At 52.2% G+C, this 14167-nt stretch overlaps 1 protein-coding gene across 9 annotated transcripts in view; it reads right to left on the reverse strand.

The window, feature by feature from the left end:
* Positions 1-13928, reverse strand: part of ABCD4 (ATP binding cassette subfamily D member 4) — a 31917-nt gene extending 17989 nt beyond the window's left edge. For 2 of the 9 annotated variants that reach the window (XM_057543509.1, XM_007184448.2), the window contains exons 1-18: positions 13775-13928; positions 11161-11279; positions 10875-11002; positions 9548-9687; positions 8314-8430; positions 7831-7956; positions 7145-7195; positions 5492-5586; positions 5142-5263; positions 4942-5033; positions 4638-4727; positions 2872-3080; positions 2643-2734; positions 2151-2187; positions 1713-1762; positions 1215-1267; positions 817-893; positions 53-168 (exon numbers count right to left, since the gene is read on the reverse strand). In XM_057543509.1, coding sequence (XP_057399492.1) covers positions 53-168; positions 817-893; positions 1215-1267; positions 1713-1762; positions 2151-2187; positions 2643-2734; positions 2872-3080; positions 4638-4727; positions 4942-5033; positions 5142-5263; positions 5492-5586; positions 7145-7195; positions 7831-7956; positions 8314-8430; positions 9548-9687; positions 10875-11002; positions 11161-11279; positions 13775-13812 — 1752 coding nt within the window. In that variant the 5' untranslated portion in view covers positions 13813-13928. Of the gene's footprint in view, positions 1-52; positions 169-816; positions 894-1214; positions 1268-1712; positions 1886-2150; positions 2188-2642; positions 2735-2871; positions 3081-4637; positions 4728-4941; positions 5034-5141; positions 5264-5491; positions 5591-7144; positions 7196-7830; positions 7957-8313; positions 8431-9547; positions 9688-10874; positions 11003-11160; positions 11314-13774 lie in introns of those variants that run through there. The other 7 variants (XM_057543510.1, XM_057543511.1, XM_007184451.3 and 4 more) reach the window with 7 other exon arrangements.
* Between the last annotated feature and the right edge of the window lie 239 nt (positions 13929-14167).

The raw sequence follows: 14167 nt of genomic DNA on the forward strand, positions 1-14167 counted from the left end.
CCCAGCCTTGGCATTCTTTCTCCTCCTCAGGCCATCCTGCGGGCATGGGTACCTTCTCAAGGCTGCGCCGATGGCCCACGCTGATGAATGTCATGCCCAGCTGCTGGCCGATGCGGTAGAGCTCGCTCTCCACCTCCTCGGTCAGGGCACTGGTGGCTTCATCAAGCACTGAGGACAGAACCCAGTGGGAAGAGATGGAGTCCTGCCCCAGACCCACCTCTGCTGCTCCTCCAACCCACACCCACCTTCGCTGGGACCTGGTGGGAGGCTGAAAGCTGTTCTGGCTTACAGGGGCCCTGCCTTAGGGAGAGCAGGGGCCAGAGGAGCGGAGAGCTAGGCTCCATCCGGGAAGCCTTCCGCCAGCTGCAGGACAAAATCCCTCAGCTTCCTATCCTATCCCTAATCCACCAGCCACTGCCTAGGACCACTCAATCCAGGGAATCCTAGTTCCCCCAAGGATGTCAGTCCTTAGAAGAGTTCACACCTCCGCCAGGCACAGCAGAGGGATGCCCATTCACTGATGGCAGAGCCTGACGACCATAACATCAGAAGCCCTCTCAAGGCTGGCTCCAGCTGCTGCACTGGCACAAAGGTTAAGAACTGGCAGTTTAACATATACCTGAGGATGCCAAGCACTGCTGCCTCATGGGCAGAGCCCTGCCATCCTCTCCTGCAGGGACAGAGATGCCTGGCCAGGCACAGGTGTGCGCTCCTACCCATACCAATGCCTCTCCAGGTGCACACGAACACACGCTGCTATACCTGTGGGCGCACACGTTACCTGGCCAGCATGTGTACCTACAGGGCGAACCTCACCTGCGTACTTCGGCTGCAGGTAGAAGAGCCGGGCAAAGGAGAGCCTCTGCATCTCTCCTGGGGACAGAACATCATACCTGAGAAAGGGGAACGAGAGAGGCCCACTGGAGGAGGGAGGTTATAGCTTGGCTTTTGCACAGAATGGTCTGGGCAGGAAGAGTCTCTCACCGCAGACAGGCTGCCCCAGGACGGACGGACGTCACCCCCCTTTCCACCACAGCCCCGCTGCCCACACAAGGCGAGGCCAAAATTCTGCACCACGGACATGAACCAGGTCCCCAGCAGCCCAGCAAACCCCTAGAATTTGGGGTCGGAAGTCACTTTATCCCTTGCCCAGGCCTCTGGGACCCACTGTCTTTGGGGGAGCTGGCTCTGGAGCACCCCAACCTCCTTCTTACCAGTTCCAATCGACCTGCTGGTCCAGACCCTCTGTCCTTGCCACCAAGCTGGACTGTAACACACCCAGAGGGAACGATGTCCATGAAAGGGCCCATCCCTGCTTCCTGCCATCCTGAGGACCTCCTCAGTCCCACCGCACACACCCGAGACAGAGCCACCCCTGGTCGCGTACCACGGTGGGGCTGGGGGAGCAGTCTGCCCCAGGCAGAGAGGAGCAGCCCGTCAGCCACACTGTTTAGACCTGCTGGAACGTGGTGACCAGAAAAAGCAGGCTGATGTAGTCTGATTATTGTTTTAAAATTTGCTAGAGAGTGGACGCTGCCTGTTGCCACTACCTGGCCAACAGCTCCCACTGCCGATTTATACGCCCATCGCCCTGCCCCAGGCTCAGACTTCCAGTCCTGGGACAGGGACGGTAGGGCCAGCTCCGCTGGGCCAGCACCTGCGGTCAGTGCCACCGGGTGGGCTTGGGCCTCAGGGTCCCTGCCCTCACTCACCAGGCCTGCCAACTCCAGGAACCTCACGATCCTCTCATCATCAGCAGCACCTGCAAAACACAGACGCCTTCTTCAAGAAGTCAGCCCCTCTGGGTAGCCAGGGTAGATGGGGCACATCATGGCCGGGGGCCCCAGAATGTGAGCCAAGGCTCTGAAGCGACAGGTTACAGCACCTAATAAACAAGGGAAGGACCCAGTGAAGGAAGTAATCCCTTCCTTTCCTCCAGTGGTGTCTCTCCTCCGGAGGGGGAGACGGAACAAGATGAGGTCAGGGTACAGACCCCAGAATAGTAAACAGTCAAAGGAGGAGGTGGAGGGGACCCCACCTGAAACCAGCAGCCTGGCTGGGGCCTCCCCCAAAAGGTACAGGTGAGGCCACAGTCAGGCAGAGAAGAGACGGTGGGATGGGAGGATGTGTCCTGAAGAGGCTCAGCTCACCTGAGTCCGGGTAGATCTCCTTCAAGGGATATATCACCTGATAAAAGAAAAACCACATGGGCCTAGGGCAAGGGCCCAGGAGAGGTGGGGCTGCACACAGCTACTCTCCCTCAGAAACAGCCCCAGGAACTGCCAGAGGCCAGGCTCCTCTCCACCCGAGGAGAGAGCACGGAGCGTCCTGGCTGAGGGTCCGGTGGAAGAGGCGGGGCTGGCAGACAGCAGGGCAGGGCCCCCAGAATCCAAGCCGGTGTTCAACAAACACATGTGATATTTGGCTTACGGCCTCCACAGGTTAACCTGCCCCCAGAAGTTGCTCTGAGTACATGGTCTAATCCATAGAAGTGAATAAAAAGTCCTTAGAGCCAGGGAGTTCCTGGGCATGGTTCATTTTATACCCAACCTGCTGTCCCATAGCTCTCCAGGGCTGAGACCTATCACACCACCAGGGTCCAGGTTGGGGGGAAGGGGTGGGAAGAGTGGGCCCCGGCTAACCTGCTCCCGAAGGGTCCCATCAGTGAAGAATGGCTTTTGTGGCAGGAAGAGCACCCCGTGGGGTCCAAAGTCTGTCAGCATCTGCACTGAGCCTACAGAAAACACCATTTTAAGATCTCCCAGAAAGGTAATTGCCCCTCACTCGACTTTCCCAACAAGAGGCTTGATTCTTACACACATACCCCCCACAGGCCAAGGCTGGCTCAGAGCAGGGAAGGCTGGTTCTCACCCCATGTGCTTGCCCAGAGGCCACCCAGAACCCGGAGCAAGGAGGTCTTGCCGGTGCCCGTGTTGCCTGTGATAAGCAAGCTCTGTCCCTCAGAGATCTTCAGGCTCAGATCCTTGATTAAGGGTTTGTTAGAGGAGGGGGCGGAGATGCAGACCCGCTCAAGGAGAAAAGCTGTATCTGTTCGCTCTGTTGCTGGCCATCCCGGGGCCCTAGGGTGCAAGAAGGGAAGAGATGTTGGGAACATAAGCGGTGTCAGTATTGCTGGGGGCAGGGGGGTAGTTCTTTCTCCTTGGGGGCATCACCTCTGGACTGGAGGGTTGCCATGGGCTGAATTGTGGCCTCAAAAATCATATGCTGAAGTCCCAACGCCTAGTACCTCAGAAGGTAACTGCATTTGGAGACAGGGTCTTTAAAGAGGTGATTACCTTAAAATGAGGGCTTTAGGGTAGCGCCCCAATCCAGTATGACTGGTGTCCTTTTAAGAAGAGGGAGAGACACCAGGGGTGCACAAGCATAGAGAAAAGGCCATGTAAGGACATTGAGAAAGTGGCCATCTGCAAGCCAAGGAGCAAGGACTCAGGAGAAATCAACCCTGCTGACACCTTGATCTTGGACTTCTAACCTGTAGAACTATGAGAAAATAAACTTTGTTCTTTAAGCTACCCAGTTTATGGTACTCTGTCACGGCAGCCCTAGCAAACTGATAAGAGATGGATTGGGTACCTGCTCTGCGGCAGGCTGAGCAAAGTCCTGCCCATGACTGATCTTAATCAGTCTTATCAGCCATGAACCACAGCTATTATCTCCATTGGGCAGATGAGGAAGCTGAGTCAGGTGGCTGAGTAACCTGCTCAGGGGCACAGAGCTGCATCTGTCCAATTCTAATGTTGGTGGCATTACATGCATTTTCATGGCATCACCGTGTGACTGATGGTAAGAATGGGAGCGGAAATACTAACACAGTTTTGGAGTTTCTGGCTCTCCACGGATGCCCATCTCCCCCACAGAAGAGCATCTCCAGTTCCCTACAGTCCCTGCACCACCAGCCCCACCCCACATCTGGGCTCAGAGCTGCATGAAGCTTTAATTCTGAACAGAGGCAACAGTTAAGGCATTAGCTCCTAAGAAGACAGTTGAGTGTAGACCCTGAAATTCAGCCTGTTTCCATTTTTGAAAGCTTACTCTGTGGCCTCCGTCCAAGCACTTTCTATGAACTATGATATCTAATCCCCACAACAACCCTAAGACGAAGGTTCCATTAACGTCTTCTTTATAGAGACGAAGAAACTGAGACACAAAACAGTTAAGTAGTTTGCTCAAGAAAAGTGAGGACATGAACAAATCCTTGATGCACAGAAAGGTCAGAAACATCACGGAGCCTGCAAAGATACCGGAACAAAGACACCTCTGGGCCTGAGTGGGGACAAAGAATAGACCTGCCCCAAGGAAGGGGACTCGCGGCAGGGCTCAGCGAGAGGAGGAGGGAATAAAGGAAGAGGAGGGATACAATCCAGATTTTTGTTTTGTTAACTCAGGCCCAGGCAGATTGTACTTTGTTTCCATCAGCTGGGGGATGGTGTAAATAAACACAGATGCCAGAACAGTAACATTGATGGTGAACATTTACAACGTGCCTGGCATAAGACAGAGCTTTCCTCATTTGCTCTGCCTAACTCTGCTGCACGGCTGGGAATGGGCTGGGCCCCAGGGCGGTTCCAGTGCCTGCATTCTCCACCACCGAGCTGCACCGCCAGCCCAGCGCTCACCTGGCCAAGTCCCACTCGCTCTCGTCCAGGATCTCCCCATCCTGCGACTTCAGGGTCATGTCCAGCAGGGTCTCCTGAAGTTCCCCGATCCTGGGCGAGAAGTGAGAACCTGAGGAGGGTCTGGGCGCCCCGGTGAAGGCGTTACTCCTTTTTCTCTCTCATGCCCACTAGTATATGGTTAGCTTTTCTGCTCCTTTTTTCACTCTCCTACTTCTCCCTGAGGTACACGCTTTGCTCAGGACCCAGAGGGGCCAGACGCAGCCTCACCTGTGGGTGTGCCTAAAGGGGCCGGACGCAGCCTCACCTGTGTGTGTAGCCTGCCACGTCGGAGAGCGTGGTGGAGAGATCGATGAGCCGGGTGAAGCAGCTGATGAGGTACATGCACACAAAGGCGTTCTGGACAGGACAGAGGGCAGTGAGCGCGGGCCTTGACTCCAAGGCCCTGGGTGCTGGGCCAAAGGGCAGGGGGGATGGCATGAGGGGGTCCCCAGAAGGGATTCTCACCTTGCTGACCAGGGTGCTGAGCTCTGTGGGGCTCAGGTCTCCGTAGATGCCGCTGAAAATGGGGATTGAGATCACGACGTAACTCAGGATGCTGCCCAGATAGTCAAACATGTTGACGCCGACTGCGGAAGACAGAAAGACCTAGGGTGAGAGACCTGGGAAGCAATCCTGCGCTCCAAGGGGAACGGGAAGCCAAGCAGGGTCAAGCTATTCCGGGGATCCTCACTCTCCTGAGGTCACTCATGGCAAAGGCAAGCTGATCAGCGCAGAGAGGGAGGAGGGAGTTGTGGGGAGGGAAGCAGACTACCCCCCCGCCATGCTTCCTGCCTCCCAGGGCTCCCTGCACCTACTGTACAGCCAGAGCTCCTTGGACATCAGCTCCCTCTGGGTCTGAAGGAGTCTCTGCAGCCTGCGGTCTGTCCTCATGTGCTCCACGTGCCCAGCTCTGATGAGAAAGGCCGGGATGTCCACGGTGCCTGGAGAGCCTGAGCCCGCCTCCTCACACTCCCCTTTAGGGACCAAGCCCACCCAAGTGATCTTCCCCTCAGACCCTTTCGGCCACTAGCAGCCAGCCATTGCTTCATTCATTCAACATGGTATTGTCTGCGGAAAGACCATGAACTCTAGACTGGGCAGACCAGATTCAAATCCTGGCTCTGGCCAGTTACTAGCTGGGTAACACCGACAGGTTATTAAGCCTCTGAGTCTCAGTTTGCTCATCTATAAAATAGAGCTTATAATACCTACGTAATAGGCTAAAGTGAGAATTTCTGAATTTAAAGCGCCAAGCACATGAGGGGCTCCCAATAAAAAAGAGCTGCTATTATTAAACAAATATACACGCAGCAGTCACTAGGCGGCAGGCTTGGTGTTAGTTAGCCAGCGAAACAGTTTTGGACAAAAGAGCCCCTGTCCTCGAGGAGTTCCCAGTTCAGGGGGGCAGGCAGACGCGCTGCATTCTTCACCAGGAACATGGAAAGTGTTACGTAAGCCGTGTGTCTTCCAGGGCTATGGAAGCAAATAGGCGTGACCCCTAAGGGAGTCTGGAAAGGCGCACAGGAGGAGGTGACTTGGAGCTTCAAGGATGGGCAGAAATTCTCCAGGCAGAAAGGTTGGGGAAGGACAGAGGAAACGTTTCAGACTTTGCATGAAGAAGGACAGAGAGGCTGCAGGAAAACACATTCGGAGCTCCAAGAATCAACCTGCTTTTCCCAGGGCCCAAAACTTCATGAGCAGTGACTGCAGAATCCAAAAAAAACCTAGCGCAGGCCCAGCCCTACCTGGCCCCCACGACCAGCCCCACTCATAGATCCCTGGTACCCTTGGTGCCCCCAAGTGGTGGCAGCTACAAACTACAGCAGAGACGGACAGAAGAGCAAAGTCCCAGGGCTATTAGATCCAGGTGATCCAAGGGGTAACTTCTACTCCTTAAACACAAACCTCTGGGCCCTTACTGTCAATCCAAATACTGAATCCAGAGTCCTCATAGGAGGCAGAGTGCAGGGACCTACCCTGGCCCCGGGGAAAGGAACGGGATTTCACAATGCTGCTGTTAGGAGACCACTTTGCTCCACTAGGACAGTGTCTGTGGGGAGCAGGTCTTCTGACCTGAGAGGCTCCATTCCCTCCCACGCTACAGAGACAAAGGATGAGCCTTGGACGTCAGGCACTGGCAGAAAGCCATTTTACAGACAGAAAAGCAGAGGCAGAGGCAATGCCTTACAGTCATCAGTAAGATGATGCAGCATTCACTCATTTCATTCTTAGAACAAATTTAGGCCCCACGCTAGGCCACGAAAAGGAAGAACCAGTTTCAGAAGCAAATCCATGGACCTAAGGATGAGGCAGACAAGGACGGTGAGAGATAAGGGGAGAGGGTCACAGCCAAGTGTGAGGACGCCTGGCCCCTGGCCTTGGTGATGGTGGGAGGGTTGTTTCCTTCTCCACCATCTCCACTATCAGCTCTGACGAGGCAGAAGGGGAACCATCCCCACTAGACTCACCTGAAAAAAGCAGCAGCCTCAGCATTCACCCGGATCTGCACGTGCTTGAACCTGGGAAGACCAAAGGCAAATGTGTGCTGACAGTGGGCAGGACTGGCCCGTCTCCTTTCAGAGTCCTGGATCAAGAAGACCTCCAGGCAAAGAGGAGCCTGGCTCCACTCCAAGACTGCGGCTGCCTCAGCCCAACCCTTCCCTGGACTGTCACAGGGAGGGAAAGTCCAGGCCTGGGAGGGATGGCAGGAGACCTGCAGACAGGGCAGCCACTTGCCTCTCTCCAAAGAGGACAGGTGCATGCCTGCCACAGCTCCTCTTCTTCCCAGCGCCGGGTCTGAAGGAGGAGGCCAAGAAGCACAGAGTAGGGGCTGGACCCATCGGCTGACCAGAATAAGGGAGGTTGGAACAGAAGCATGTGAGGAGGCCAAGGGATGATGATGATGATGATGGCCAACCAGTCACCGTTCTCAGTGCTTCTCAGGTATGATCTCATTAATCCTCCTTACAATTCTGTCAGTACCATCCCCATTGTAGAGATGGGAAAACTAAAGTTTAGAGAGGTTCAAGATCCCGCCCGAGACCATATGGCTAGTGGCTGGCCTAACTGGGATTTAAACTTAGGCAGCCTTTCTCCAGATCCCATTCCTTAACCACTACGCCTGGCCCAGAAACCTCAAGCAAGGGAGACACACCTGAAATCCCCCTCCAGCTTCTCCTGCTGCACCAGCTTTGCCACAATGGGACCCATCAACATTTTGTTCACCACGGTTCCCAGAATGAAATACCCAAAGATGCTCACAGGCCCGAGCCAGCCGGTGCTGAAAGGCAGAGAGAGGGAGGGTGTGGGGAGCGACATATCCCCACAGGCCTCTGCTCTGACTCCGGCCGCCTTTTGGGCAGCCCCTGTCCCATCTCAGAGCCCTGTGCGGCTTCTGCTCCTGTGCGGGGGCATCTGGTGCCTTGACACTGACACACCACAGGGCCACAGGGAGGGCAGGGGCCCAAGCATGCAAGACAGGAAGACTTCCTGGGGTGCGGGTGGGAGGGAGGGAAGACCAGCCTCTCGTGGACCCTGACCAGGGAGAGCTGACTCCCGCCCAATGTGTGAGTGAGGGACTCTGGGGAATCACCAGGCAGGGGAGGAGGAAGGGCGACGGCAGGAAGAGAGCCTTCACCTCTGGAAGCACTGATAGGTGTAGTAGACGAGGGTGAAGGGGGAGATGATCAGCTTGCTGGCCATGCTGCTGAGCTGCCGGCAGAACCGCTCCACGTCCTGGCTGATGCGCTGGTCCCTGGAGCCAATGACACAGAGTGACTAGGCCCGGGGAGCTGGGCTGGAGGGTTGAGAGAGCTAAGACAGTTCCAGGTTACCTCTTATTCTGACCTTGCCTTTCAGTGCTGTCAGCAATGACCCCGTGGGAAGATGGACCCAGACAAGGGCTGGTTTCCTAGAGGCAACGAGACCCTAAGGACTTTTGAACAGGGTTCTGAAGAGTTGCTTCCTATGGTGCCTCAGTCTACCCCTCAGAAAAAATGGCAACTGAAAGGTCCAGCACACAAGGGTCCTGAGCCAGCTCTGAGCAGAGCCAAAGAAAAACCCGAGGGTGGAGGATCCGAGTTACCGGATGATCAGGAAAGCTACCTCATTTACCTCAGTCCTCCCGACCTCTCTCTCACGAGCCTGAGCCTGCCCCCATGTTAGCTATCTGGCTGTGGAAGTGTTGTACAGGTTGAGCCACAGAAAAGAGGCCTAGAAGAGAAGTTTAAGAAGCAGCAGCAGCCTCCCAAGAGTCTTTGCTACAAAGCTCCACTTGAGCTGAGGAGAGGTTACCTCAAGCAACAAAGTGCTTGGGACGGTGCGGAGCGGGGAGGGAATGAGGGTGAAGAGAGACCCCATATGTCCCATCCCACCACCAAGGCCACAACGACTCCTATTCCCAGTGAGACGTGAGCTTTGGCAAGTCACTTGCATTCTCTGGGCTTCAGTTCCCTCACCTGTAAGGGAACCTGGGGCTTAGTGAACCTAAGGGAGGTGATAGAATGGTGACTGGAATCCCAGACTGAGTCCTAGACAGCAGTAGTTTTTTACTGCTGAAAACTGGAGCGCTGCTTTTCTAGCTTTTTCTAGCAAGGACACTGTCTTCAGAGGGTGCCTTATTTGGAAGCCCAGGATATGAAGCGGACAAAAGGCAGCTGCTCTTGGCCTCTTCCTTTTAGCTCCCTGTCCTCAGCCCTGCAGCCTCTCCGGGGTCCTCTGCAGGGCACCCTTCCCCCGCGGCTCTGGGCAGCAACATTTGCAGATAACTGTGGATGACCTCATGGGGTCTGCCGCAGGGGCTCTCCAGGGCTGTGTCAGCCCAGGTGGACGAACCATGCAGAGGGTGGCAAGGACTGAGAGGGGGCGCCTACGGGTTATCGATGTCATCCCGCAGCACGTTGAGGGTGTAGTACACGCGGCCCCGGAAGTAGAGGCGGTGGAGGTGCTCGGTGAGGTCCTTCCTCCAGCTCACATACAGCAGGTTGCAGGTGAACTGGTCAAAGCTCTTCAGCTGTGCAGCGGGGGAGACAAGGGGAAGGGAGAGATCCAAGTCTCTTTCTAACAAGTCTCAGCTCCAAGCTCAGGCTGGCGGAAAGCCTCTGCTGACCAGTCCCAGCCCACTCGGCTGTCCACTCAGCACTTGAGTCTGTTAGAGCATTAAGTCATGGGATTCGTCCCTTCCTCATTCACTCATGTGTTTATTGACTTGCACCAAATATTGAAGGGCTTACCAAAGGCAAGGCCCTCTAGCCTCCTCTACAGTGTATTGTCTTACATCTCCAGAACACATGAGCTTCTGGAGACTGGGAACAATATCTTCTATTCCACTTATGTTCTTACTTTTCTGTCCCCCAAAACTTGGAACAGGGTCTGAATACATAGGTGCTTACTGACCGAAGACCCATCAAAAGTGCCAAAGTGTGATGAGAAGTGGCTTCCCCAACAAAACAGGTAGTGCAGGCTGACAGAGAGCATTAGGCTTGAGTCCTAAAAGAGCCCTGACTCTCATCATTCCGTTTATGGAGCCCCTGTATGCTAAGCACGAGGGAAGTAGCAATGAGCTCACAGGCTAGTGAGGACACAGACAATCACAAGGGTGTAAGGGTTGTTAGAGCAGAGCTGAACTCAAAGGATCAGTAGTCGAAGGGGCAGAGTTTGGTGGAGGAAACATGAAGGAAAAGTTGAGGAGGACTTGAAGGAGGGGACAGCGGAGGAATCGTGAAAAGTGAGCAGGTGTTAAGCAAGTGAACAAGGGGTGGGGGAAGGAGGCCATTTTGCAAGAAAGCAGCAGGTGCAAAGGCTGGGAGGTGTGACAAGTGCCAGGCTCAGGCACAGCCTCAGCCCCGCCAGAGGACAGCAGTAGCTCTGGCTGCTGAGCCCAGTTTTCAAGTACGCTGAGCTCCCTGAAGCAAGAGTTCTGGGAATGGAAGGGACAAGGATCATTTCCACCAAATGCTAGATTAAACCAGAATCCTGTGGCCCAGCCCTAGGAGCTTGAAACACTCTGGGAATTGGTCCCATGTGGGCCAACAGCAAGATCAATGCCCTGCCTAGAGTTTTGACCCCAGGTTCCCAGAAGAGGGAGGGAACGCACACCCACAGCTTGGTTCCTGCTTCCTGATGGCTAAGTCCCACTGGGCACTGGAGAGGCATCACACTAGGCTGGAGAGGAAGAGAGACACAGGGAGAAGACCTTACCATGGAGTTGAGGACGATGAGCACAACAGCCAGGAACGTCAGGGTCTTAAACCCATTTAAATCTTTGTTTCCTAGGACCCCAAAGTACTGACTGGGAATCAAGCCAACCCGGTAGATCACCAGTTGTTCTGAGGGGAAGGAGAGGAGTCAGGAATCAGTGATGAGGGGTGAGAAAAGACAGAGGGAGGCTTCCTCTTGAGTCCTTGCCTCATCAACACCCCACGGAAGGAAAAGGGCCTCAAACCAGGGCTGCCCTCCCCGCACCGGCCTGGGCTCATTCACTCACCCAGTAGGGCCACACACAAAAGGGTCAGGAACATCAAGGCATTCTGTGATGACCAAGAGGGAAACAAAACCTTCTGTATCTGCAGGAACCGCTGGAAAAATTGCAGATCTAACCTGGGCCTGAAGAAGAGAAGCAGGAGAAGCAGAGAGAGTCCTAAAAGGACAACAGAGCCTTAGAGAGCAGTTACCAAGCTTATCTACAGCTGTTGGTGGGCAGGGCGCAGGCCATGCAGAAAGAACGGTTTACGAATGCTGAAGATGGTAGGGGGGAAACAGACCAGGGGATAAAAAGGAATTTAAATTGATAAATGCTATGAAAGGTTATTTACCAAAAACCTATAGCTAAATTAATAAAGAAACTTTAGCCACATCCTCTTTTTTGGTCACAAACAAGACAAGGAAACCCACTACATCAAGGATTTTAAGATCCTGGCTAAAGCAATAAAGAAAAAAAAGAAATGAGGTAAAAGGAATGAAAGAAGAGATTAAATTGTCATTATTTTCAGATGATGTGATCATTTACATAGGAAACACAGCAAAGCAATAGACAAAATGTTAGCGGGACTTCCCTGGTGGTCCAGTGGCTAAGACTCCATGCTCCCAATGCTGGGGGCCTCGGTTCGATCCCTGGTCGGGGAACTAGATCCCACAGGCATGCTGCAACTAAAGATCACACACGCCGCAACTAAAGATCCCGCACGCTGCAACTAAAGGTCCCGCACGCCGCAATAAAGATCCCGCACGCAGCAATGAAGATCCTGCATGCCGCAACTAAGACCCAGCACACCAAAATAAATATTTTTTAAAAAATAGACAAAATGTGAGAAATAAAAGGAGTACAGCAATGTTGCTAGATACAGGGTTAACACACGAGTATCAATAACCAACAATAACCAACTAGCAAATATAAAGAAAATAAGATGTCATTTACAGAAGTAAGAAAAGTACAGAAAAACCATAAAATATCCAGGAATTAACTTTAAAAAAGAATGTATAAGACATTTTGGAGGAAAAACCGAAAGCTCTATTATAGGATGTGAAAGAAGACTTAAATAGAAAGACTTCATTTCTAATAGAAGTCTGTAACTGCAATGCAATACCAGTCAAAACCAGGAGTTCTTTAAGGAACTGTATATGGAAATATAAAGGTCCATGAATAGGTTAGGAAAACTGTGAGGAACAGGAAAGGAGGAGGAAGAAACCCACCTAAACCATCAGGTTATTAAGACATACCATATTACAGGGTTGGAGTAATAACAAAGTGTGGTATGAATACAGGAACAAAAAGACCATGGAACAGAAAGACCAAAAAGAAAAAATTCACCTATGTTTACGTGGGCACGTAATAGAGATTATATCACAAGAAAGGGCATATTAAACACACATTATATGCCAAACCCATACTACGTGCCCAGTACTGTTCTACACATTTTATGTGTATTAATTCATTTAATAATCACAACCATAAAGATGAGGAACTGAGGGTAAAAAGGTTAAGTAACTTGCCTTGTCACCCACCTGATAATTGGCAGCCTTAGGGTTTGAACACAGGCAGCCTGGCTCTGTGCTCTTAACTATGCTATACAGTTTCTCTAATTTTTAATTATTAATTAATTTGTCATTAATTGAAGAAGGTAGAGGAAAATTTAGGTCATTACCTCAAACCATGTATAAAAATAAACTTTAAAAACTCCAAATGGATTAAAAATCTAAATGTGAAAAGTAACATTACTTAGTTAACAGAATGTAGAAATATCTTAATGAAAATATAATGGAAGGTATTTCTCAAATAAGACCCCCAAACCACAAACTATAAAGCAGAAAAACTAACAGATTTAACTTAGAATTAAGTATTTTTGTTCAACATAGTGCCACAGATTAAAAGACTTGGGAAAAAAAAAAAAAAAAAAGACTTGGAGAAGTTACTTGCAGAGTGGAAAATAACCAAGGTAATAAAATCTAGTCCATATGAGGAATGACTGCATCAGGAAGACAGCAAATCCATAGAAAGTGGGAAAAGGATATAAACAAGGGGAAACCCAAATGCTTAATAGAGGAAAATTAACACAATGGGACACCACCTTACACTAATCAGGTCTATAAACATTAGAAAACCAAACAATACCAAACAATACCAAACATTGGGCGGGGGGTTGGGCGTCGGTGGTTAAGGAGAAACAGGAACCTTTAGGCAATGCTGTCGAGAAGTTGGGTTCGACCATTCCAGAGAACAAATTTAGCAGAATTAAGTGACCTAGCATCCTACCCTGGGATGGATACTCCAAAGAAGATCACCCATATCCACAAAGGAGGCAAGTGGTGCTTAAAAACTGGAAGCAAAAAAAAAAAAAAAAAAAAACTGGAAGCAATCTAAGTGTCCGTCAGTAGGGTAATGTATAAGTAAACTGGGGTCTAACGCACTTAGGTAGCACCATGCAGCACTCAGAAGTGAAAACTAGATTATTATAGAATGGATGATCTCAAAAACACCACGCTGAGTAAAAAGTTAAAAAAAAAAAATCACAGTATGTTGAGGGCGGAAGGTGCTCCTTCCCCACACAGCCCCGAGTAGGACGCCCCGAGGCCTGGTCCTCCTCCCCAGCCGCCGTACTCACCGGGCGCCAGCCCGGGGCGCGGGCCCCCGGACCGCCATGACCCGGGATCCGACCGACGCGCGAGCCCGGTAGCCCCCGGGTCCGCTTAGGGTAGAGTCCGTAGAACTCGCGGCCGCCGAAGAGGGGCGGGGCCTCGGCACCCGGCTACCACAGAGACGGACGGATAGAGAGGAAGGCGCAGGGAGACGCAGCCGCTCCCGGAAGCGACCGACTTCTCGAAAAGAACCACAGTGCTGAGTCTGTTGACCCGGCGCCTAGAGCGCCCCCTCCTGGATATGGGAAGTTTCCCCTTTGGCAAGAAGTAGCCGAGGATGTAACTGAAGTATTTTAAACTCTGAATATAGATGTTTCATACATTCTCCCAAAGAAGCCAGAGTGATCTTTTAACATGTC

The sequence above is a fragment of the Balaenoptera acutorostrata genome, chromosome 3 (genome assembly GCF_949987535.1).
Source record: "Balaenoptera acutorostrata chromosome 3, mBalAcu1.1, whole genome shotgun sequence".
In the NCBI taxonomy this organism is placed as follows: domain Eukaryota; kingdom Metazoa; phylum Chordata; class Mammalia; order Artiodactyla; family Balaenopteridae; genus Balaenoptera; species Balaenoptera acutorostrata.